Source organism: Pyrus communis, chromosome 9 (genome assembly GCF_041283825.1).
Source record: "Pyrus communis isolate YQ-2024b chromosome 9, ASM4128382v1, whole genome shotgun sequence".
NCBI lineage: Eukaryota > Viridiplantae > Streptophyta > Magnoliopsida > Rosales > Rosaceae > Pyrus > Pyrus communis.
In genome coordinates this window covers 13,787,650-13,812,760 of record NC_142573.1, presented here as the reverse complement: position 1 = coordinate 13,812,760, position 25,111 = coordinate 13,787,650, and the positions used below count along the sequence as shown (strand labels likewise).

General features: G+C 36.8%; 3 protein-coding genes across 3 annotated transcripts; all 3 read right to left on the bottom strand.

The window, feature by feature from the left end:
* Positions 1–8,226: 8,226 nt before the first annotated feature.
* On the bottom strand, positions 8,227–9,146 carry LOC148694295 (uncharacterized). Its single transcript, XM_088700552.1, has 2 exons — positions 8,560–9,146; positions 8,227–8,463 (listed from the first exon to the last, which is right to left on the bottom strand). Exons 1-2 carry the CDS (start codon positions 9,041–9,043, stop codon positions 8,372–8,374), a joined length of 576 nt encoding a protein of 191 aa, XP_088556678.1. The 5' UTR covers positions 9,044–9,146; the 3' UTR covers positions 8,227–8,371.
* Positions 9,147–10,151: 1,005 nt separating this feature from the next.
* LOC137740176 (hexokinase-1) lies at positions 10,152–14,128 on the bottom strand. The gene is made up of 9 exons (XM_068479997.2): positions 13,763–14,128; positions 13,136–13,286; positions 12,864–13,046; positions 12,153–12,227; positions 11,839–11,994; positions 11,551–11,649; positions 11,323–11,453; positions 11,081–11,162; positions 10,152–10,898 (listed from the first exon to the last, which is right to left on the bottom strand). The coding sequence occupies exons 1-9, from the start codon at positions 14,029–14,031 to the stop codon at positions 10,551–10,553; spliced, it is 1,494 nt and encodes a 497-aa protein (XP_068336098.2). The 5' UTR covers positions 14,032–14,128; the 3' UTR covers positions 10,152–10,550.
* A 3,083-nt stretch (positions 14,129–17,211) lies between these two features.
* LOC137739351 (nuclear poly(A) polymerase 4) lies at positions 17,212–23,381 on the bottom strand. Its single transcript, XM_068478911.2, has 12 exons — positions 22,714–23,381; positions 22,549–22,626; positions 21,545–21,652; positions 21,276–21,338; positions 21,014–21,175; positions 20,209–20,322; positions 20,029–20,091; positions 19,603–19,932; positions 19,294–19,458; positions 18,393–19,205; positions 17,930–18,000; positions 17,212–17,838 (listed from the first exon to the last, which is right to left on the bottom strand). The coding sequence occupies exons 1-12, from the start codon at positions 22,846–22,848 to the stop codon at positions 17,814–17,816; spliced, it is 2,127 nt and encodes a 708-aa protein (XP_068335012.2). The 5' UTR covers positions 22,849–23,381; the 3' UTR covers positions 17,212–17,813.
* Between the last annotated feature and the right edge of the window lie 1,730 nt (positions 23,382–25,111).

The window sequence follows — 25,111 nt, the reverse complement described above, 5'->3', positions numbered from 1 at the left end:
GGGAAGATAAGAATGCTAACATTCCTATAAAACGCCTCGAATTGTCATGGTATACTCCTACTTTGTCTCATTTAGATCCCTGCACTGCCTAGTCTGAAACTGAAGTGCGACGTATTCTAGATCTTTAGAGCATCACTCAAAGCATGATGTATGCTTTTACTGATCTAGCAAAGGTGACAAGATCACATATACCTATTGCAAATGCACCTGCAAGGATCAATGTACCTAGAGTACGCCATAATACCACTTGGGAAGGCCAAACCGTCCCCAAGGGTGGCGTGGCCGTACTTTCCACGTGACTCGGTACATTGGCAGCTAGCCAATCATTTGCTCCTACCCTGAAGTATGGCAGACCCCACGTTCAAAGGATTCACAACCCTGAAAGAGGAAAATGGTGCAAACTAGTGACCCTAGTCTGAATCCAACCATTACTCATTCATCTATTCCAATGCATGAGGTTATTCTAGATTACGGTAATGTTTTAGATCAGACAACCTGGCCTCCCAAGAATCGCGAGATTTCGATCCATTACGCATTATTGGATGAGGTTTGGAATCAAAATGAGATGATCATCGATGATGCATTTGCATACACAATAACTACTAAAATTATGCTTGGTGATGATATTGAAAACAAGTAATCTAGGTCAAATTCGATTTGCTTGCGAAATGTAAGGTGTTTGGGCATGTAGCTCATACTCTACCACATGTGAAGCCCATGGGCTATAAGTGGGTTTTCGCAAGGAAGTGTAATGAGAAGAATGAAATAATGTGATACAAAGCATGCCTCGTAGTGTAAGGCTTCTCTTAACGCCTTAGGATTGACTACAAGGAGACGTATTCCCTTGTAATGGACATCATAACGTTCCGCTACCTTATCAGTTTGGTAGTTTATGAAAATTTGAACATGCAGCTTATGGACATTGTAACCGCGTATCTCGATGGGGATCTAGATGTGAAAATCTACATGAAAGTTAGAAGAACTTCCATTGATTGGTTCAAATAGTTATAGAACACGGAACACTCATTCTATTAGATTGAGGATATCACTCTACGGATTGAAACAATCTGGGGCGGATGTGGTATAACTGTTTGAGTGAATATTTAACAAGTCAGGGTTATATGAACAACGAACTATGCCCATGCGTGTTCATAAAGAAGTCACATTCCGGATTTACGATCGTTGTAGTTTATGTTGATGACATGAACCTCATCAGAACTCCAGTAGAGCTTGAGAAAATTGTTGTTCACTTGAAATCGGAATTTGAGACGAAAGATCTTGGGAAAACTCGATATTGTCTCGGCCTAAAGATTGAGCATTGTTCAGATGGAATCCTAGTACATCAATCGAACTACACCCAAAGTGTGTTGTGACGTTTTAATAAGGATAAAGCAAAGCCTTTGAGTAAACCTATGGTCATTCAAACTCTAGATACTAAACGAGAACCTTTTCATCCCAAGGAAGATGAGGAAGAGATTTTGGAGCTTAAAGTTCCATACCTAAGTGCAATTGGTGCTTTATTATAATTGGCTCAATGCACTAGACCTGACATCTCCTTCACTGTTAATCTTTTGACTAGATACAGCAATGCGTTTACACGCAGACACTGGAATGGTGTTAAAGACATTTTTCGCTACCTCAATGGTATGACGGATTCAGGTTTGTTTTACACCCATGAATCCTCAAGATGAGCCGCCGTCCCCCTCGATCATCGAGTTAATTCCCACCTTGTTGGTTACGTAGATGTTGGTTATCTGTCTGATCCACATAAGGTACGTTCTCAAACGGGCTATGCCTTTACCGTTTGAGACACCGTTATATCTTAGAGGTCTACCAAGCAAACGCTAGTTACAACTTCTTTGAACCATGCTGAGATCCTCGCCTTGCATGAAGCATCACATGAGTGTTTTTGGTTGAGAGTAGTCATCGAACATATTTGAAGCACTAGTGGTCTTACTACTGTCGTTGACCTTCATATGACGATCTTTAAAGACAATACAACATGTATCGAGCAGTTAAAGAAGCGATACATCAAAGGAGATAACACCAATCACATAACGCTGAAGTTCTTTTATTCTCACCAGCAACAACAACATCAGAACATTGAACTTAAGCCCGTTCCCAGGACAACCTGGCCGATCTCTTTACTAAGTCATTACCCAAGTCTACTTTTCAGAAGCTCGTCCAAAGAATTGGTATGCATAAATTATTTGAGTTGAATTGCTTATAGTTCTCTTATTTGGAGGTTATGTCTAACTCAAGGGGAGTATCCTGAAGCATACTCACTTGATCTTTATGTACTCTATTTCCTACGATTAGGAGCCTTTTCCCATTGGGTTTTTGCTACCTAATGAGGTTTTGATAAGGCACCCATCCTGGGATGATCATACTTAGTTGAGTTCACTACTTTCGTCCTGTTTGACGTTTGTTTTAGACATTATGCATACTTCTCATTTTTCTCTTTAGTCTATGGGTTTTCACCTGCCATAGATTTTACCATAACGAGGTTTTGTGAGTTTCACTACCTATGCATACTTTCTTTATATTAGAGACTCGCATTCACCCGTTGTGTCGCCGACTTCATCAACTATTCTACCTTAACTGCTAAAGATCTAATGCGATGTTTTGTTTGAGTATTTCCACACTCAAGGGAGAGTTTTGCAGTCATTTTAGAATAGGAATGTAATTATGTAAATCGTAGTGTATCTAGGGATATCTTGGAATATTCTCCTTAGTAGATATTATCCTATTAGAGTTGTAATCCTATTAGGGTAAGGATTTAACCTATCCTACTACTATAAATAAAGGCACAATGGGTGATACAACACACACCTCACAATTAAATCTCTTTTGCCGCCGGCCTCTCTCCCTTTCTAGTCCTAAATATAGTTCAGTCAAATTGGCCTACAACAAAGAGCAATTTATATAAATTGAACATGGGCTTTATCACTTCTGTGCTTTTTCCCCAAAACCTCGATCAAATCCAATAAATGAATCGAAAAACTTACCTTCTCCACGAGGGGGCTTTCTAGTAGTGATACGAAAAACCTTAATAGGCATGCAAACTGGAACGTTAGCACTTTTTATTAGAGCTTCACACGCTAATATATGTTAACCATAGCTGATCAATTTAATAGTTCTTGAATATGTATCTTAGAGAGAGAAATAAAGGATTGGAAGAGAGAGAGAGAAGAGGAAAATCTGTTATCTTTTATATTTCTTAATGAAGAAGTTATTACATCACACTTGTATTTATAAGCAACATAATCTAACAACCTTCACTAACTAACTCTACATATGAATGACAAGTGTCGCAATCTATATCCATTGAATATACTCTAACATCCCCCCTTAAGATCATGATTGAGTAATCCAAGCATGAGATTGTTGCAGTGGGTTTACAACAAGGATGCACTGAGACCCTTAGTAAGTATATATGTAAACTGCTCTCGAGAAGACACAAACTGTACTCCAAGTTGCTTCTTGACAATCCGTTCTCGAATGAAAATGAACATCAACTTTGATATGCTTGGTTTCCTGATGCTGAACATGATTAAAAGATAAGGCAATTCCAGATAAGTTATCACAAAATAACACATGAAGAACAATGACTTTAATCTACATAAATAAAAGCAACTATTGAATCCAATCTAGTTTGTTGAAGTAGTGGACATTGTGCCTCTGTGGAAGATTGTGATAACATTTGTTGCTTCTTAGAAGACCAATAAATGGGATTAGATCCTAAAAACACAACTAAACATGTGGTTGATCTATGATCATTTGGAACTTCAGCCCATTCAACATCACTGAAAGCTTTTAATACCAAATCCCCTTCTAAATAAGTAATACCATGATGCATTGTACCCTTCAAGTACCTAAGTATGCACTTGATAGCAGTATAGTGTGAAATTATTGGATTTTGCATAAACTGGTAGACTTGGTGCACTGAAAAAGCAATATCGGGCCTTGTAAATGTGAGATATTTAAGGGCACCTACAATGCTTCAATATGCAGTGGGATTGTTGTAGGGAACCCCATCATCCTTGAGAAGCCTATTGTATGGTAAACTAGGTATATCACAACTTTTAGAATCAAACATCTCAGTTTTGTGTAGCAAATCCTGCATATACTTGGACTGAGACAAGAACAACCTAGCTTTGATTGAGGTGATTTAAATGCCAAGAAAATAGTGCAGGTCACCTAAGTCCTTTATATCAAACTCAGATGTGAGAGAGTTAATAACATGATGAATGACAGAGGAAGAGCTCCCTGTGATTATAATGTCAGCCACATAGAAAAGTAAAATCACAATATCACTGCCAATCTTCTTCACAAACAAAGAAGAATCTGAAAACCAATGGTAGGTATAAATGCAATAAACCTTTCATTCCATGCTCTTGGAGCTTGCTTCAAGCCATATAGAGACTTATAAAGTTTGCAAACTAAGTGTGGATTCTGTGCATATACAAAACCAGAAGGTTGAGACATGTACACTTTTCCTGCAACAAGCCATACAAGAATACATTTTTAACATCAAGTTGCCTTAATTTCCATCCATGATGTGCAACTAAAGCCAAAGCCAACCTAACAGTAGTAGGTTTAACCACTGGACTGAATGTCTCTCCATAATCAAGTCCTGGTTCTTGACTGAACCTTTTTGCCACCAACCTAGTTTATGCCTGGCAATAATACCATCTGAGTTCTTCTTAATTTTATAAATTCACTTACACTCAACTAAGTTCTTCTGTGAAGGAAGAGAAACCAAAGACCATGTGCCTTGAGAATGTAAAGCCCCAATTGTAAAGCCCCAATTTCCTTCTGCATTGCTTTTAAGCCAATCTGGAACCTTAAGTACAATCTTGTATATTACAGGTTCAACCAAAGACAAATCAACAGTTTCAGAATCAGCTAGAACTGTCAATAAGGCATTCTTCTTAATTATTCCAATCTTGCTTCTAGTCTGCATTGGATGCCTGTTGAGTAAAGTAAGGGGAATAACCATTTGAAGACTTTCAGGATCAAACAAAAGATCCATAGGGAGTGAGGAGGATTCACTTGCAGTGCCAGTAATGGACTCAGAAGCAGCATAAGGTACAAGAATATGGGAGGGTGAAGCAACAGGTACAAATTGGGAACTAGGGACAAATAGTGAACTTGATGAAGATTGTGATGGTTGTTGTGACACAAATGGTAATGATGGAGACACTAGCACATTGTCAAGAGTTGTGACTAATAGTGGTGGTAAGACAACATATTCATCATTTTCAACTTGTGTGGAAGAATTAGAGGTATTATTTTCAACACTGCATTCAACATAGCAGTTGACAAATCTAGCAGGACATGGATGACTACCATCAACAAATCCAAAAACTCCATGACCATCAAGTAGTAATTGCATTTGAAATTGCCAGTTCAAGTAATTAGAATCATCGAGTTTAACATTCATAGATGTAGAAACAGTGGAAATAAGTGAAGTAATCGGCGATTGAACAATCTGCAGTTGTGAAGCAGTCACCATGATTGCAAAAATCAATTGATTCAGAGAAGCAAGAAGAACTATCTCACAAATCCTTTCAAACACTAATATCGTGAAGGACAGAATCGTAGTAGAAAACCCTACAAATCGAAAGGTATGAACACTGCAAAACCTAGAAATTGCGACAAAATTCACCAACCTTGAGAAATGAAGAAGAAGAGGAAAATATGTAATCTTTTATATTTCTTAATGAAGAAGTTATTACATCACACTTGTATATTTATAAGCAATAGAATCTAAAAACCTTTACTAACTAACTCTACATATGAATGACAAGTGTCACAATATATATCTATTGAATATACTCTAACAATATACATAGGGAATTGTTATTAGCACTCCAAAAATATCATTCTACACTTCAAACTTTCTATATTAGGAAAGAAAAATGCACTTGGGAGGAGTGTAGAATGAGATTTTTGGAATGCTAATAACACTTCCCTATACATATCATAAAAACCATAATTAAATACAATTTAAACTAAATTTATTAGATATCTCTAATTATTCGACAAGAAAAGGAAATATAGGGTTGGGTTCGGTTGGAAAACTGTGCCAAATTCTTTGTGCCACCTGCCAACCATATATACATAATTACTGAAAATCAGTTACCGCTAGCCAACCGTCTTCTTGCAGTTGTCAAAAATTGGTTCAGCCAAAATTATTGGATGGTTCGGTTGGTAAATGGCACAACTGGTGGTTTGCAAATAAGCTACAAAAATAACAACTCAAGACCATGCACCGACCCGTAAACAACAAAGCAGAAAAGAGAAAAAGAAGTTGTTGCTGCTACTTTTCAATTGATGATAAGCCAACGTAATCATGACTTAAAAAATTAAAATGGAAATCAAATCAAAACTTAATAAGCCAACAACAATTGTCAGCAAACATAATTCAAATAGTTATAAGTTCACAAACTCAAAAGTCTAACTAATATACTGTCTAAATTCAATTGTAGCAACTAATGCATAAACAAAAAACTCAAAACTCAAAAGTATGGTTCTAGTTATAAGATCCCTTTATAACCAGGGTAGTGTGCGTTGAAGAGAAGAAGAAAACTGAGAGATCAAGGTTGCTCGAAGTCGTGCAAGAGTTAGAAAAAAAAATTGAACCTTTATTTTTTAAACCCTAAAACTGAGGTGTCATTTATTTTTTAAAGCCCTAAACTAAGGAGTCAAGCATATAAAAAATACCTAAAATATCTAAATAGAAGAAAAAAAAAAAAAAAAAAAAAAAAAAAAAATATATATATATATATATATATATATATATATATATATATATATATATATATATATATATTGGTTGGTATGGCTTACTGCCGGTACACAAAATCCAATACCAAAGTCATACCATTGATTGTTGCTTCAGTATAATGTCAACCGATTATGAGCCAAAACTATATCATACCATTATGAACCGACTGGTATGATCGGTCGGTAAATCGGTTAATGGTAAAATTTCCCACCCCTAAGAAAATCGTCTTGAATCCAACTTAAAAGATTAATATTTACCTTCAGAGCCATAAACATGCAAGAACTACGAATTATAGAAGAAGAGTAAGAATGTACAAGTAATTGGGAAATAAAGGTGCTCTCTGTACCGTAAGTTACATTTTACATTCTTAAGTTTGGATGCAATTGCAACCTCATATATCATTTTTAAAATATTTTAATTTCATATATTTACTTGTATTTTTTACAATTTCATACATTTTTTTATTTAAAATGTCAATTTGACTATTAAATAATGATGTGGCAACTGCATGTCCTATATTTTTGCTGATGTGATAGTCAATTGTGCCATGTAGATAAAAATTAAATAATAAATAAAGATTTTATTATTTAAATAAAGCTAAAATGAAATTAAATAAAAACAAAAATTTAAGGAAGCTGAGGTCGCCGAGTTTGTCCTTCGACAGCCATCAAAGTCTTAGAGGAAGCTAAGGTCCGCCGTGTTCTTGTGAGCCCAGAACACTTGGCAGGAAAATATGTCTGATTTGAGGCAATTCTATGCTTTTCTGTTAGAATGTCCTATGTCAATAATCAAAACAGGGAGATCAGTGGAGCGCTGATGAATCCTTCACGTGGAAGACGGTGATTGTGAAAGAGTGGGGGAAGGAAGGAGGAGGGGGAAGGGAGGAGGAGAGATGACAGAAGTAAACCTGAAAATGGGTTTCACGTTCCCAGCTAGATTTTAGGGTTTGTTCTCTTCTTTTTTCTTTTTGATCTTTTTAATTATTTTGTAGTATTTTAAATGATGTGGATATTCAACTAAGATGCCACACAAGATGATAAATAATTGCAGTACATATAGATGGTAAGTGTGGCTTACTCTTAACACAATAATAATTTGATATGCCATTAACACAAACAATTCTAGCTTCACATTTATTTTCCCTTGTAAACTAATTTGCCAAAGCATAGAACTAAAGTAAAGAAGAGAAGCGCAGATAGATAAAATGAGAATGTTAAAATTTGAAAATTTTCAATATTCTGTATTTATGCGGATCGAGGAGGTGAAGAATTCTGAAGCTTTACCATAGCATTCAGAAATTTTTTACGGAAAACGATGACATATTTATTGATAACAGAGGTTACAAACAATAAAGAGTAAACAAATAAAAAACATAAACGATTATGTGAGACAGATTACAGATCGGAAATTACACAATATTACACAAAAGGAACTAATTAAATACCGAAATGTCCAGAAAGACAATAATTATCTTATTCAATTCATGATTAGACAAAAAGATTTCGTTAGTAAATACGATATTCAGCCCAATATTGTTTGGGATTGGATTTCTCTCTAACATTTTCTACTATTCGATATCTAATTATCGATTCTAATTCTTGATATGCAGATATTGTAGCAGGTATCCAATTGGCCCTTCATGTTCTCTAAAATATGGTTCTTTTCAGCAACTGTCGAAATGTTAAAAGAAACATGCAATTAGATAAATAATACAAAAAGAAAAAAGAAAGTGAATAAAAACCTAGAAATGAATTAAAAGAGCGTACCAAAAGCAGCGGCAGGATAAGTGGGTATAGCCTCAATGCAGGAAAGTAAACACTTTTTTAGTGATTTTGAACCTTCGTGAATAATCCTGCAATTAGAAGGGCAGGCCTCAAAGCATGCCCTTCTTAGAATCACCTTGTCGTTGGTGCAGTTTTTCCGGCATCTTCTCAGACATGAGAGTCCTTTTGGAGGAGTATGATGAAAAGGTGGAGGAGGTGATGACTTGGGGAAGAGAGGTATAATGTCTTGAGAAGGTGGTGGGGTTACAGGGCTAGGGTTTCTAAGACGAGGTGGGATAACAGGAATAGGGTTTTGATGTTGTGGTGGGATTGCAGGACTAGAGTTTCGAAAGTTTTCGAAAGTTGTGAAGTCGGCATCAGTAAGTGAGTAATCGACAAAGTCCGGATCGACATATTGACCGATAACAACCCCAGCCATCAAGAACATCGTAACCACAAACCCTAAATTGCTTCCCTTCATCTCCATAGTTAATCTTATCTCAGAGTCTCTCACTCTCAGTGTCTTTCAAAACCCACTACTGGAAATTTTTTGTGTCGTTGAGATATCGGTGCACACATAGCCCCTATTTTATAGGATTGGAAGCACACTATTGTATTAGATTGAGCCCCTAATTTATACACTAATTAGGGAAACCGATCAATGTCGATGCCTAATAGCTGATTGTGGACAAATTATAGGGTGTGATTGATTGTTAATTGACACCATTATGTTGATTGTCAATTCCTTCATTTACCTTCTACAGTTACCTCAATCAAACGATTAATGCATTTTGTGGCTTAATCAAAGGAATTAATAAAGCATTATGCGGCCGGATGTGTGGAATTAATTAATTTATTCCAGTACAAACATACATGTGTTAAGTTTTTATTTATCTAATAGTTCTTATATTTTGTTAAATACGACACTCTAGTAGACGTGAGCCCCCAAGTAGTAAAAACCCCTGTAGTAATAGATATTTTATCGAATATGATGTACTCTAGTAGTCGTGAATAATTAAAGCAAAACAAACCGTAAATGCTGCTCAAGGCGTGCCTTAATTGATATTAGATACGGCGTTAATGGAGTGTTGTAATACTGCAAAAACAATTATGACATATCTGTGTGTCGTGATTTATATTTGATACGACATTTGTTGAGTGTCGTAATAATGTGAAGACAATTACAGCATATGACGTACATCGTAAAAGAAGACTACGATCAATCATTATTGCTGATTTTGCGTGCCGTAGTTTAAATTTATTTTCCTTGCATTCACATGCATTTAGACAGATCTTACTCATTCAATTAATCTAATTGAAATAAAACAATCCACGTCGTATTAGAATAGAATTCACGTTTGCGTGTTGGAAAAGCTTCAACTTGTGATTCATAATTGTCCAATTGAGAATTCCATTCCAATAACTAATATTCCATTTGCCCTTTTTCTTAAGAAAGGTATAGACTAGTAGTTACGGAAATAGGTAATCTTGATGAATAGGTACAAATAGATAAGAGAATGAGTGTCTTGTTCTTCAATTGAATCTTTTTGGGATTCACTTATGTTAGTGACCTATAAAAATGCACGGACGGTAAATTTAGAGACTCGGGATCCCAAAAGTATATTGAAATAACGTCATGATTACAAGTAGCGTTTCACCGCATTATTTTGAACATAAGAATTAAGAATTTCCACGAGGTAAAAACGAAATGGTAATTTGCAGGCCGAAGCAGTATAGCATGGCCGCTTACAGGTCCTGCCTTTATACAATAAATCCACCTCTCTTGCACATTCGGCAAAGCCACAAACTAAAATTCACCAAAAAAACACATTCGGTAGGTGAATGAGCAGAGCAGAAGAGTGAGCAGAGCAGAAGAGGGAAGGTTATAAGATGAAAAAAATGGGAGATGTTCTAGTTGGAACTTGGAGAACCATTAAAATGCCAAAAATGTGAAACCTACTTCAGCAAAAAGCTCTATTACCATCCTGATAAACTCAGGATTCATCAATTCCAGGGTATTGTGAGTGAGAGGCAGCGAGAAGGGCAGCTCCAATCCCAGACCCATCATTAGAGTGCTCAATAACAATAGTTTCAGCAACTTCCTCTCCAAGCAATTCTCGTAGAGTATTCTCCATGCACTTGCTATATTCAGTGTAATGCTCGTACAATCCACCATCCAAAGCTACCACTGTCTTCTTGTTTTCCCCATCCTTGACCGCGTCTCTTCCCAGCTTTTTCAGTACACCCAAGACTCCAGCAGCAGCAAGGCGTGCCCCACGTGTAGCAACTATATTGCAGAGCTCAACAATAACTTTTCTTACTTTAACAGAAGTATTTGATATCTGAAACAGAATTAGAACACTTCAAAAATTTTAATCTACACAAACTTATTGGATTAGCATGGCCAACAACATTTAAAGTCATTCATGTGAAGATAAGAGCATCGTCCTTAGATTCAACCTCTTTATACGTCTTTCGAAGGCCACTTCTGATATTAATAGTTGAAAGTGAAAATTAAACACACCTCCAATACATTCTTCAATTTTTCTCGTACCACCCTAAGATCAGAGGATGCATCCTGATGCATCGCAGACATGTCAGGTGTCCTGCATGATTCAAAGCTCACATTTTAACTGCTTAGCGGGAAACAAAATCCCAAAGGCTATAATAAATCCAAAGAATCTAAAAAATGTAAGGAAAGTAAAACTATATGTACTAAACGTCAACATATACAGCTACAACTACATAGTTGATGTACGGGACAACCTCAAATTGAAGGGAACTTTTAACTTTGGTGGAATAGTGTCACCAAAAAGGGAAGCTTCTTCAGCAATCCTACAAAGAACTCTGCGAACAATTTCTCCCAAGTACATTCCAGAAATTATCTTCTCAAAAATCTAAAGAATCAGTTCAACGACATTAAAATAAATGTATTATAGAGTTCGTTAGAAAAGAAAAGATAGACAAATTGAAGAAGTATATAAGTACAATCACCTGATCACCAGGGTTCAAACTTTCAGTATCCAATGAGTGATCATATTCTGTCAATGGAAGGTGAGCTGACTTAAAGTTACCCCATTCCATGTTGATAACCTACAGTCCACAGTCAGCAGCTTCGAAATTCACTTTATAATTTTCAGTTGCTATTGGTTTTCATAATCGCACAACCCTAAGGCTAAACAAAAGTTTGAAAATAATTTTTATTTTTTATTATTTTTTTGAAGTAGTGAATATGAAATTGACACAAGTCAATAGCTGTGAAGCCGTGAAGGAGTTGCTAACCATCTCTCCTGATTTAGGTAGCAGACCATGCCATTTTGGTATTGCTTGTGCACGTTCCACATATGCTGCATTTGTCCCTGTACCTAAAATCACAGCAGCGACAACATCCTGATTGACATACCTACCTCCAGCTAATGTCCCAATTGTGTCATTAACCTGGTGATAAAGTGACCACTAACACTTAATTTTAAATTATAATTGATCTGAAAAAGCATTTTTATGTCGTACCAACGCAAAGCCAATAAATATATTCATAGAATCAACACAAAGGCCTTTTATTAATAACTGAAAATAACTCATCAAGTTTTACTTACCAGAGCAGACACACACATATCAAGGCCTGTTCTTTCAATGGCTTTACTGAGTGCAGCCACTACATCTTGGCCAACCTATTCAGCATCAAGAGTTAGTCATGAAGGTTGAAATACGAGTGCAAAACAGGTTTCACGAGTTTAGAATATGTTTATTATTGCACATCACGCAATAATTTAAATACTAGATACTTATTTATTGCTTCAAATGAACATAATATACTAGAGTATTTTTGCACTGTTGAATGAAATGGCTGGCCGGGGAAATGGACTAGAGTATTTTTGCTGTGCATTGTTTATAGTTGATGAAGCTCACTGAAAAGACAGTAAGAAGTGACACCGACTACAATTGTTAAGAAACAAAAGCTAACTTTAACAATTCTAAAGTTTCAGGATTATGAGGACAACTATTTCTCAGAAACTGAACCACAATCACAAGTTACTGATTCACGGAATTCTTTATCTTATGAATTCTAGGACTCAAGTGAAATAACTTTCTTTTAACAGGGGAAAGTGGAGTAAAATAGTAGCTGTAGTAGATGGACAAATGTATTACTAAATCCCTCGCACTAATATAACTACACTTTATAAGTGCTGATATTCACTTTCTTCACAAGAGATTACCATTGGAGAATATAGAAAACATTAAACTACGGAGAACAAAAGTAATAGAGAATTAAAGGAGCCAAAGTACTAAAGTAATGAGGACTGAACTGCATCATCTATAGAAAAGCCTTTCGTCCACTTAATAAGGGTCCCCGAATTAATTGATGATTGCAGCACAGGGAATGAGAAGGTAAAACCTAGTTCCCTCTGCCTGCCAGGAGGGGGTTGATGATCTTGACCTTCTTTAGCAACAAACTTAGCAAGTTCTGCCGCAATGTAGTCAAAGAGTGCCTGAAATCACAATCATTCTTTAGATTTGAGAGGTGTTTTCACATAAAAACATTAATTTACATTGGCTTAGTTAGCGATAATCTACTTACGTCTGAAGTCCCAACCATAAGATTTTCAGGAATTGAGACCTCAATAAATTCTTGACTAATAATTCCACGACCCTTTCCCCCCAGATGCACCCTCAGCACACGGAAGTTTGTTCCTCCGAGATCCAATGCATAAAACAACCCTTTCTCATTCCTGAAATAGGAAATGCATGTATATAGATATTAAGAGGAGATGTCAAAATCTGACAGCAGAAAATTTCAATATGACACAACTGTCCAAGTACTACGAAACAAACGCAATGTACAATTCACACATCAAATTCTACACCAAAATTGATCAAGAAGAGATCAACCTTCAAAAGCAAGATTTGGACAAAATTTGATCAACCCTTTTCGCAACTGCGAATATTTAACCGAAACCTTCACTTCATTTATAAAGAAAGATTAAAACTTTAGAGCTTACTCCAAAAATATACACCAAAGAGATCAAGAAATGGACTTTGAATCCAAAGATGGAGACCCAAATCAATATAAGCAAAAACAAAAGCTCCCCACATCAATCAGACCCAAAACAGATCAAACGGTACAAGTCGATCCAGAATATACTTTACACATATATGCATGTCAGGAAATCAAAAGGGTCATTAGATTGATTGAATAGCTACGTACCCAGTGGGGAGTTTGTCGACATAGCTAATGATCATCTTGAGCTTACTGCCTCCTTCGGAAGCGAGGCCGGCATGCATCTCCACAGCCATGGCGTCAGCCACCTGCCTCAGCTTCTCAGTGGGGGTGCCACACTTCTCCTCGAGCTCCTTGATGATGGCGGATGCCCGGGCCCACCGTCCCGAGCTCCGCATGCGGTGGCGCACCACCAAAACCGCCGCCACGGCGCAAACGGCCGTTGCGGTAACGATTATCACCGCCTTCCTCCCCATTGTTTCGGTTTATTTCGGGTTTGGAGTTGTTTGTGGACAAGTAAATGAAATGCTCTGTTTTTTTGGTTGGGGCAGTGTGATGCAAATTTTAACGGGTCAAAATAAAGCATGAATTATTAGATGGAAAGTTTTTCTTCCCCAAACCATATTATTTATATTAAGGGGTGCGAATTAAGTTAAATTTGATAATGAGCTAACAATCATGTGTTTCAAATTCGTTTCTGGCGGAAATCAAACCTAAAGTTTCTCATTTACAAGTGAAGAAGATTACCACTACACCGTAGTACTAAGTAGCTATATAAAAAGATTTTAAATGAAGGATATGGATTTAGAATTTCCTATTAAATGGCTTAATGTGACTGAAACTATTAATAATTTTCAAGGTTCTAAAAGACGCTAGGTGTTAGTCGAGCGGAGAGTTAGGCCTGGCGCCTAGGCGGCTAGGCAGCTACGTAAGCGGATTTAAGTAAATCTATTATATTTCGTGTAAATAAGTGTTTATTTATACTTAAAATATATATAATTTCATTATAAACTACAAAATAGAATGACATATATATTAGGAAGTATTGGAACATAATGAAAATATGGGGAACATGCATATAATAAAATGCAAAATAAAAGTTATCTATTTTCTGTCGAAGTGAGTCGCAACCTAGGCGGGTTTGGGGGCCGGGGAGGGGGGGCTAGGTGGGTGCCTAGGCGGTCTAGGTGGGCACCAAAGCAGGTATAGGCGTCATTTCTTAATTTTCAAACGCCTAGGCATTAATCGGGATGATGGCTAACCGTCGAGCGCCTAGACGGAGATTTTTAGAACAGTGATTGTTTTAATTTCAATAAGGAAAATTTGTATACACATTTTTTTTCTTGTTTTACATATTCATATTTAAGCTGACGACGAAAAGATGATTATATGGAATGTAAAGGGTAACTGAAATCAACTCCATCTTAATATAAAAATGATGGGGTTATGTTAAGAATAGTGAATGATGTGCATAACAAATTTTAAAAGTTAATGCTAGGGAGAACAAATTTTTTAAACCAAATTTATAAACTCAATGATGTGGTTGTAGATGATTGAATTATTAACTAAGTATCAATTAACGTGCTTGTTTCTCACTGGTGACACATCACTCTATCTGGAAAGAGAGAATCTAAATTTGAGTCTTGGTAAGAACTGAGAAATACCACTACACTACTAGTTGGTCAGTGTACTACACTAATAGTTGGTCAGTGTTGGAATCAAAATCATGCACTATATTGGACAGAGGAGCTACACAAATGTTGATACCTATAAGAGGACAAATAACCACGATTAACCTAAGGTACTGATCAAAAGCTCTCTGACGGTCAAGCTAGTAAGCAATATTGAGACTCAAGCAATAGGCAAGAAAATAAACAAAGAGCATGCACGAGTGAATTGTGTTTATTGCATCACCCAAGATGAACCCTAAATGAGAGTGTTAATACTAGTTGGGAAATAGATCTTTTAGGATATAAAATTCCTATTAAACCAGAAGAATCTAAGAGGATATCTAGGATTAGATATTGTGTCCTTTTAAGGAATATAATTATTTGCGGCGTATGTCAATCCTTATATTGTATGAATCTCCAAGGATATAGAAAACATGTATGATCCCCAGTGGATTAAGATTATGTGTCTTGCAGAACAAGAATGGTCAATCTCAACAAAATGCGCAGACTTCGCTACCTTTACGGAGTACAACAAGATATGGTGGGATTAGGGGTGGTTCGGTATGGGATAACATACCGAAACTAGTATCCCGAATCTCAAACCGAAATTTTTCGGGACGGGAATTTGAAGACCAATCCCAAACCAAATTTTCGGGAATCCCGAAATATTTTCGGGATTTTGGGACAAATCGGGAATCCCAAATTGAAATATGAAATTATGAATTGTTCTTCAAATATATAATTCAAGAACACATTCATGAACTAGGAATTTCATTTCATTCACACTACCATTTAATTGAACACTGGCATGCTTGACTCTTTTTATCATAGTCAAAATTCAAATTAATTAAACTCTTTTTGCAATTTGTTGAGAGACAAAAGAATCAAGCATTCTGAAATCATCAGCCATGGCAGCAGCAATAATAAAATCCACATGAATATCAAACAGAACATGAAAAATATGCAAGGTGTAGGGCATTCTAGGTTGCTGAGCATGAATTAGAAACTACTAGCATCAATTATAAGAGAATAATATGTATATATATATATGTATATATATATATATATATATATATATATATAATAATTAATATTATATATTTTCGGTTTGGTATGGGATTCCCGAAATATCGAGAAGCCAATCCCGAATCTCATACCGAAATTTTGGGATTGGTTCGGGATAGCATCCCGAAAATTTCGGGAATTTCGGTTTGGGAAATTTTTGGTTTGGGATCCGGATTTTTTCGGTTCGGTTCGGAATTTTCAGGAATTTTTTCCACCCCCAGGTGGGATTGCTAGTTCGTTTAAGCAGCTCAATTTGATCGGAGTAGTTGAGTCCATAACCAAACTTTTAAGATACCTATATTTCAGTTTGTCTTATTTCGACCCTAAAAATTAGTCCCGCAACCGGTGTCCATGCGATCGATTTTGGCACCGAAGGCGGACAAGGAATTTTTCCTTTTTTCCTACAAGTTTGGGTGGTTATCCTCTTTTTAACTTTTCTAGAAACCTCTTGAACTACTTCAGTGTGAGTTCAACATAATAAAAGTCCGATTCGACTGTACACAAATAAGCAAATGCCAACATTGATAAAACCATTGTTTCCCAAAAGATATTGTCCAAACAATACAACCTTCAAGTTTGGCATTTGTTGGGAGATAAATAACCAAAATCGGACATTGTTGTCAACACGTGTACTTCTAACGGGAATTCAACCATATATTTGCACAATCCCAGTTAAAACTCTCAAATTCCAGGAATTATTTGGGTAGCTTGATTCCAACGAGGATAAAATGCTTTATCAAGATTCGAAATCAAGTCACAAACACCACGTTCTTAAATCGGGGCGAACCGGACGGTATGGCGTCTTTAGTTCAATGCATTACAAGAGTGCAAACCGTACAGTATTCTGATTTTGGCAGGATTAATAAATAAACAATCTAAACCAGACATTCTCTCTAACGAACAAGTAACGAGAGATGGAGATGGGGTCATTTTAAATATTCATTACATAGCATATAATGTACAAAGGTTTAGACATAACCTCAACAATGGTCCCACCCAAACTCGAAACAAAAAGGTCCTAATACCAGTGCACATTGAGCACATTACATAAGCCGCACAAACATGACGACTGTTCCCAAAAGAAGAAACTATAAACGTTTTTTTTTTTTTTCTTATTTCAATTTTTTTGGTTTTTTTCATGGATCTGGAGAAACCTAAGACGACGAAGGGTAAAAACCCTTTGCCACACCCGCCCAGACGACGAAAAGTAAAAACCTAATGCCTATCTGCAGAAGTTCAACGAGCACCTGAATAAATTCTCTTAAGACTCTTAAGAGCATCCAAAGCTCAAAACTTAAGCCGATAAACATAATTCACACATGCTAAAGATGAAAATTGTACATAAAGATGACTTCCAGTTCGAATCCCCTGGCTTCATCCGCAAGGTTGTATAGACAAGCAAGCCTGGAAAAGAACGAAATGAAAGCCAGCAATAAAAAGAACACTTACCCGAGCTGCTGGCTTTCGTCCTCTCATTTTTTGAGTCCCCAAATTTCAGAGAAATCCACTAAGATTCAACATGCTCAGGCCGTTGATGTTAGGCTAAACCTGTCATTACCACAGCAAAAGGCGAAGCATAAAGATAAACAATACGTCAAAATAATCAAGAAAAATGTATGTAGAAGTTCAATACACATGCCTCAACCCTGTTATTTGTTCTGAGTTTACTCCCTCGCTGGAATTGAGTACCATCCCAAATGCAGCGTTCACCTTCTTAGTCAAATGCAAAACAAAAAAATAAAGATAAAAAGAAATTAGGGAGATTGGTCAGAACAAACTAAAGCTCCAAGATAAGAGATCTTAATGAAAATGAAAACGAGCTAGTTATGGTGCAGGGTATTCCCAAATGTCCAATGTTTAAACATGTGCAGCACAAATGAGGACCAACGCAGATCCTGGCAGGACTGGCATTAGTGTTCGAGATACCTCAGATGTTGCTACTTTTATGCCATTGGTGCATTTGGTCATAGAGTCTGAGTTAGATTGAAGAAATTAAGACGCCATCCAACTAGCAGAATACTATGTTGCAAAAGAAAGCAACCAGATAATGCAAATGTTTCACCAAAAAACTGAGTCCAAGTAAAGGAACTTAAATCCAAAACCTCTAATGCTTCATGGGATCCATTTTGCTGTAGGTTTCCATTTACGCATCCATTATCTAAAAGACCTTTGGAGTCTGCCTCACATACATCACCCTGCAAATATCCTGGGTTGTGACTCCCAACACTGCTTCCGTCGACGCTCCTAGTGTTCCCTTCACAGATACCAGCCACTAATCCAAATCCAGCATCATCACAACTGCCCTTGCTTGAAACATGTGTAATGGTACTGGAATTGGAGGCATATTCAGGTTCCATTTCACCAGACAGCGTTCTTTTATTTGACTCTACTACTTCCATGCTAAAACCTTTATCCGAAGGCTCTGGAGATGCACTGCTTGCGTTGTGACTGATAATTACAGGAGAAACTGAATCATGGGGCGGAGGGCTAGTAGATTGCCGTTTCTGTGGTGTAGTATCTTGATTCACCTCCACCCCGTCAAGATCCTTCCTCTTCAGGTGTCTCTCGCTAGAACCACTCCCACAAACTTCGCCATCATTAGCCTGCTGCTGGGCGACAACTCTAGATGGTTGAGGTCGTTTACAACCATCAGGGTACACATAAAGAGGAAGTTGCCTTCTACGAACATGAGAAACATAAATTTCCATCCCTGGTTTCCAAAACATGTACATATTAATGGAATGCCTGAACTTATCAACAGTCCCTCGTATATCAAACTGCTGACCCTGAACCTTTTCACCCTGTTTCCTCTGCAAACCCATAAAAAATGCACCATGTGCACATTGTTTATTCACATCAAAATATTCATGCGGATAAGGATGGCACTGTAACATCCCTGAAGTATCTCGTTCAATCTGCAAATGTAAAAGACACACCAAAATAAGAGCCACAAATATACTAACATTTCTATTTTTAAGAGAAGCCAAAAATAAAGATTATTACCATTAGAGTTAGTTGCCTCAGCCGAGATTCCACCCAGCCTTTCCAAGCACGCAAGTCATCAACATCAGCAGCAACTATATCAACCTGGAGATAGTTTTTGTAGCTTTCAAAGAACAAGTACGGCTCAAACAAAGCACACCATTGAGCTTTATTCAATTCCACTTCCTGGATTTAAAAAATTAAAAGAAAAAAGGATAAAATAGTCAGCCATTAGAGTTAGTTGCCTCAGCCGAGATTCCACCCAGCCTTTCCAAGCACGCAAGTCATCAACATGAAAAGGGCGGGCAAGGGAACAGAACAAGCACAAACCTCACAGATTTTGTTTCCGTAACGGAACTGCTCGACCATAACACGCAGAGTACTTTGTGAAACATTATAGCTAGAATTCATACAAGGGTATGCAGGAGTAATAATTGGCATATGATGAGTCCGGTCACGAGGATATCTGCGAGGGTCCCAAACAGAAAAGCCGAGTTCATCCTCTTCGATGGGACACAACATGACAGGATTTGGCCAACGCCACTGCGTATAGACCCTAAAGAATCGAGAAACCAGCATGCTGGGAACTGCATTGGGATAAAGCTGGCAAACCCGGGCAACAAGAAGAGCCCAGTTCACTCCGCCAAGAAATCCAGTAACCTTACATATTTTCAAAACAGGACGCAGTCAGCTTAAATGTTGAAAAAATAACAAATAAAAAACATAATATAACTTATTAAGTGAGGAGGCACTCACATTGGAATAAACACCGCGTCTTTTTGCCCAAAACTTCAAGCATCTGAGTGTTGTACAAAAATGCTACAACCAAAAAAGTACCACAGGAGAGATTCAACACTCCAGTAAATATATGTCTTAACAAAATAAAAACCGGCAATTGGCAGAAAAAATAAACCCATTCGATAGGAAGCATTTCACCTCAACATTTGGAACAAGCTTTAGAATTTGATCAGCGACCCTGCAGCCATTAAGACTTCGAACAGTAGGCTCATCGATATCATACAACAGAGATACATCAGAAATGTCCAGGTCCTGTTTAATTAAAAAAAAAAAAAAAAAATCCCTAGAGCGATTAGGCAAAAAATATGAAGAGGGTAAATGCCAACGCTACAAAAAAAAAAAAAAATGTGATTAACATGACAAATTAAAACCATTCTAAAATGCAATGCACCTTGACAAAATGAAAATTAGCTAAAGAAAATAAGTAGTTGAACCTGGTATTGTACAAAACCTATTTTCCTACAAACACCGTAAAGGAATTTTATAAGCTAAGATTATTCATTCAGATAGCCAACTGAACACTTATATTTCTCTTGAATTACATGTGAAGAATGTTTTATTATATTTTTCTATATACTGCAGAGTTCTACTAAATAGAAACAGCTAACGTATACATGGTTTGCATTCATTTTGATTTGCAGTGAAGGCACACAGGTCCTTATTCATCCAGAAGAGGCATCAAGGTAAGAACGAGACAAATTAATCTATCCAAGACAGCAAATGCAGTCCAAGCCTGTGGCCAACCCGCATGGGACGTCAAACAAATAACAAAAAGCAAACATAGAGAGAGGAAAAAGAAAACCCCTAAACCATCTCATCCACAAAATAGCACATCAACTTCAGAAAAAATAAAGTGTTGCACTTCAATAATTCCACGACACTTGGTTTTTATTTTTATTTTTATTTTTTTTATTTTCAAGTTTAACAAGAGTTCAATACTTACTTCTGGTACAACCAAGAGAGAAATACTAGCATAAAGGAGGTCGATGGATATTCCGTCAAACTTAAATTTCATTACAGGAACATGAGCATCTGGAACTGGTTGCAGTTCGGTCACCTCTTCCATCTGAGCCAGAATGTTGTGCAATACAAAGAAAAAGTCTTCCTGAAGATGACATAACAGTACTGAATAAATATACACTCATACAGTGAACAATGACAAGACTCAGAACTCCATGGAAAACCTGTTTCCCGTCAATGGTTACCTCTCGATTGATATAGGATGGCCCAACACATAATGTGTCTATGTCAGCACCAGGACCATGCACCTACATAAAAAATAAAAGTGCGCAAGTAAAATCTGAACATGCAAAACCAAAATCATTGGCAAATAAGAATAACAAATTATTAAAAAGTTGATGGGGCAACATTAAAGGCATTTTGAATTTCCAAGCATTTTTTCCCTCTCTCTCACAAACCAATTCAGACCACAAAAAGAAATTCCGCAAACAAAATCAAAAGCGACCATACTTACCCCGAGTCTATAGGAGCCAAATGTAAAAATAAGAGCATTAGCATCCTCAACCATTTGATCTGTGTATCCTCTCAAGCGAGTAAGTTGCTTCACCCAATCCTTGACAATCTAACAATCAGAAGATGGGGAATGGGAAAGTTGAAAATGACAATTCAGTAAAAATAAATTGATTATTATAAAAGGAACAAAAACAAAATGTCAATGCCGATTAACATATACAGTAATCGCAGATCCCATAAGGCTGATATACCTAAAAGCATGACCTTTAATCAGAAACACATCAAACCCAAAACCATGACCTTTATTCCAAGGGAATGATTTCAGTAACAAAAATAGTCGCGTGTCCAGGCTATCATCCTGTTCATGCATTCAAGTTAGCTTTTCCTACTTTATTAGTCATATTTTTTAAGGGGATACTATAATTTATACAAGACACGTACTCTAACTTTACCTCTATAACCCTCCGTCTGCAACTTTTTACTCCTTTGAAGCTTTGACATCATACACTAATACAAGATCATTGCCCTTACTGAAGTCCAGAATATTTTCAGACTTTCCAGTCTTCTAGTTGTTCTTATTCTAAACATCAGAAAACCTATTCGATGTTCAGGTATGCCACAAAATTTAATTACACATCAAAACCCATTGGATATAAACACCATTCCAGTGCATATTTGTGTTTACAATTGGCACTTAAACCGAAAAATTAGGCAACTTGGAATATATAGGACAACCAAATTTGATAATACTAAAATAAATCACACCTACAATTAGGACAAACAAAAGAAGGCAATCAACTGAGAGAGATTTATATTCTGCATATTAGATTCTGATTTGGAACATGGGTAGGCATCAAAACAATTATCAAAGTAATGACAAATAATTACTGTCCTAAACCATAAATTCCTAATCACTCTCTCCTATTGACTCAACAAGTCTACAATACTAAAACTGTATTAAGTGTTCATTAGCACACGATTTGTTTAAAAAGGGCAAATAATCACCTGCCCGATACGCCGAAGAACCTCCTCTCTCTTGGCAACTTCCTCTTTGCTCTCATAAAGCCCAGCTTCAACCAAAAACTTCAAACACCCAGAAACAAAATATTCACAAACAGAACATTAAGAACCAAAAAATAATCAATATTCCCAAAATTCGATAGCACAAACCTTCTCCAACTCCAATGTCCTCTGAATATCGACTTCGGTAGGCCCCGCAGTCGATATTGGCTTTGTCACTCCGTACTGCCTCGCCGCCGCTTGAGGAGGCGACAGCGGAGCACTCAATCCCTCTGAACTCACCATCTCAGCATCCCAAAACGAATTTGAAAAAGAAGAAAAAAAAAAAAAGAAAAAGAAAAATCCTTTCGAATAAATATCAGAAAGCCCTAGAATTCCACTAGAAAGATAACAGGATCTTGAACCCAAACCCTAGAATCTACGAAAGGCGGAGAAAATAAGGCAGGACGAAAGGTTTTTAATAGTGAAGAAATACCCAAAACCCTAATAACGGAAGGAAATCGAAAGCCGACAACTTTCCCAAAATATCAGAATTTCGAAACCGAAACGAATTGGGAAATTTGCGAAAATTCAGATCCAAAACGGAACAAGGAAACCCTGAGGGATTCAATTCTACAGACGGAAAACAAACCCTAAAACGCGTCGGAAAAGAAGATGGAGAAGTCAGAGAGAGAGAGATCGGGAGAGGTGTTGGTTGGCGGTCGGTTGGATTTTTTTATGGGTTTTTTTTTGTGTTGATATTTTTTTTATTTATAATTTTTGTTTTATCTTGGGGTTTTATTTGCTTTTGAATTATGGGGCTTTTATATTTTAACGGCGTTGCGGTGGTTACGCGGGCTCGCTTTTAATAAAGAAAGAAGGAAACCTGGTGCGCTCGCGTTCCACCGGCACCACTGCACCGTATTAGTAACGTCAACTACAAGGAAACTCTTGTCACTTTTAACGGACCCTTCGGCCTCGTTACACGTGGCGACGTGGGAGTGCTCTTTTTTTTTTTTTTTTTTTTGTCAAATTTTTCTAATAGCAAGTTGTAGGTTGATAACCTTTTGTTCTCTATAGTAAGAGTTTTTCACGAGAAATTCGAATTTGTGAGTAGCAAAAAATCGCTTTTAATTTTGAAGAATTTGTAGCAACAAAATAATTAAATACATTTGATCAATGATCAAGGTTGTCGATTCAAGAACTAAGAAGGTTTTACTTAATAAATCTCTGATGTCGAAGACAGCTTTTTTGAAATGAGAGAGTTTAAAGTTTAATTGCACAACAAAAGCTTATCAGAATTTGGTAGAGAATGAAGTACTTATAGGGAGATAGCCGGCCACATGTGTAAGGATTGTCATGCCATGTGTTGACGTCCAATTGACCAAAGTGTGTCATCTATTGAATGTAGTAGGAAATAATTATCCTGAAAATATTATTAATTAAATAATTTCCTTAAATTGTTGTGAAATTCTTGATTGGATCTGATTGTGATTCTTTGCTTGATTGAGTATGTCTTCAATAAGGAAGGTATAAAGATAATGATTTAGTTATTAATCATCTCTTTTACAGCTTTGACTTTTTTCTTTGCCATAGGCTGGATGATTTAGTTATTAATCATCAACAGACCCTCGTATATCGAACTGCTCATGGCCTTGAATTTTGTCCCCTGGCTTCCTCTGCAAACCTATAAAAAATGCACTATGCGCACATTGTTTGGTTGTGTCGACATACTCATGGGGATAAGGGTGGCATTGCAACATACCTAATGTATCGCGTTCAATCTGCGAATGTAACCAGATGCACCTGAGTTAGGGACAACAGCCAACAGGTATTTATATATTCGAAGAGACCAACGAAAACAGATATGAGTGTTACAATTCGAGTCAGTTTCTTTAGTTTGGATTCCACCCAGCCTCTCCAAGAGCGCAATTCATCGGCATCAGCAACAACTGAGTCGATCTGGAGATAATTCTTGTAGCTTTCAAAGAACAAGTATGGTTCGAACAAAGCACACCACTTTGTTTTATACACTTCCACTTCCTGGATTCAAGAAATGATGAGGAAAAAGTGACCAACAGTCAATTATGAAAACGTAACTTAGTGTTACACACTATTCTTCTTTTCTTTTTCTTTTCTTTTTTTGTCGAATTACACACTATTCTTCTTACCTCACATATTTTGTTTCCGTGTCAAAATTGCTCTACCATAACACACAGGGTACTTTGTGAGACATTCGTGCTAGAGTTTGTACAAGGGTAAGCAGGAGTATGGTACGAACTTGGTTTTATAACTCCTGCCTACCCTTGTACAAACTCTAGCAATAATGAAAAAGGATGGAGAGAAGAAGATAGACAACAAATGCAGACATGCTACAAAACGTTTTGACATGATAAATTGAATGTTTTACCGCAGAAATATACTAACTGTTGTTCGTAGGGAGTTTTTAACTTGTGTTATTTTCATATGGATTTTTCGAACTAATTATCGTTCTGAGTGTGTAGGTTTCTAGATTCTTTAATTTGGAGTGGTTCACTAATACTGTGTAACATGAACTTGAACCAAAGTC

What these genes read in the sequence shown, in the direction of transcription:
- LOC148694295 (XM_088700552.1), bottom strand. Translation starts at nt 9,043, where the DNA reads ATGGAGATGAAGGGAAGCAATTTAGGGTTTGTGGTTACGATGTTCTTG. An exon ending in TTATCCTGCCGCTGCTTTTG is followed by an intron (nt 8,464 to 8,559) that starts GTACGCTCTTTT and finishes ACATTTCGACAG; the next exon opens with TTGCTGAAAAGAACCATATT.
- LOC137740176 (XM_068479997.2), bottom strand. Translation starts at nt 14,031, where the DNA reads ATGGGGAGGAAGGCGGTGATAATCGTTACCGCAACGGCCGTTTGCGCC. An exon ending in GTCGACAAACTCCCCACTGG is followed by an intron (nt 13,287 to 13,762) that starts GTACGTAGCTAT and finishes TTCCTATTTCAG; the next exon opens with GAATGAGAAAGGGTTGTTTT. An exon ending in AATTGAAGAATGTATTGGAG is followed by an intron (nt 10,899 to 11,080) that starts GTGTGTTTAATT and finishes ATTCTGTTTCAG; the next exon opens with ATATCAAATACTTCTGTTAA.
- LOC137739351 (XM_068478911.2), bottom strand. Translation starts at nt 22,848, where the DNA reads ATGGTGAGTTCAGAGGGATTGAGTGCTCCGCTGTCGCCTCCTCAAGCG. An exon ending in TTGGCTCCTATAGACTCGGG is followed by an intron (nt 21,339 to 21,544) that starts GTAAGTATGGTC and finishes TTTTTTATGTAG; the next exon opens with GTGCATGGTCCTGGTGCTGA. An exon ending in TGAGGCAACTAACTCTAATG is followed by an intron (nt 19,206 to 19,293) that starts GTAATAATCTTT and finishes TTACATTTGCAG; the next exon opens with ATTGAACGAGATACTTCAGG.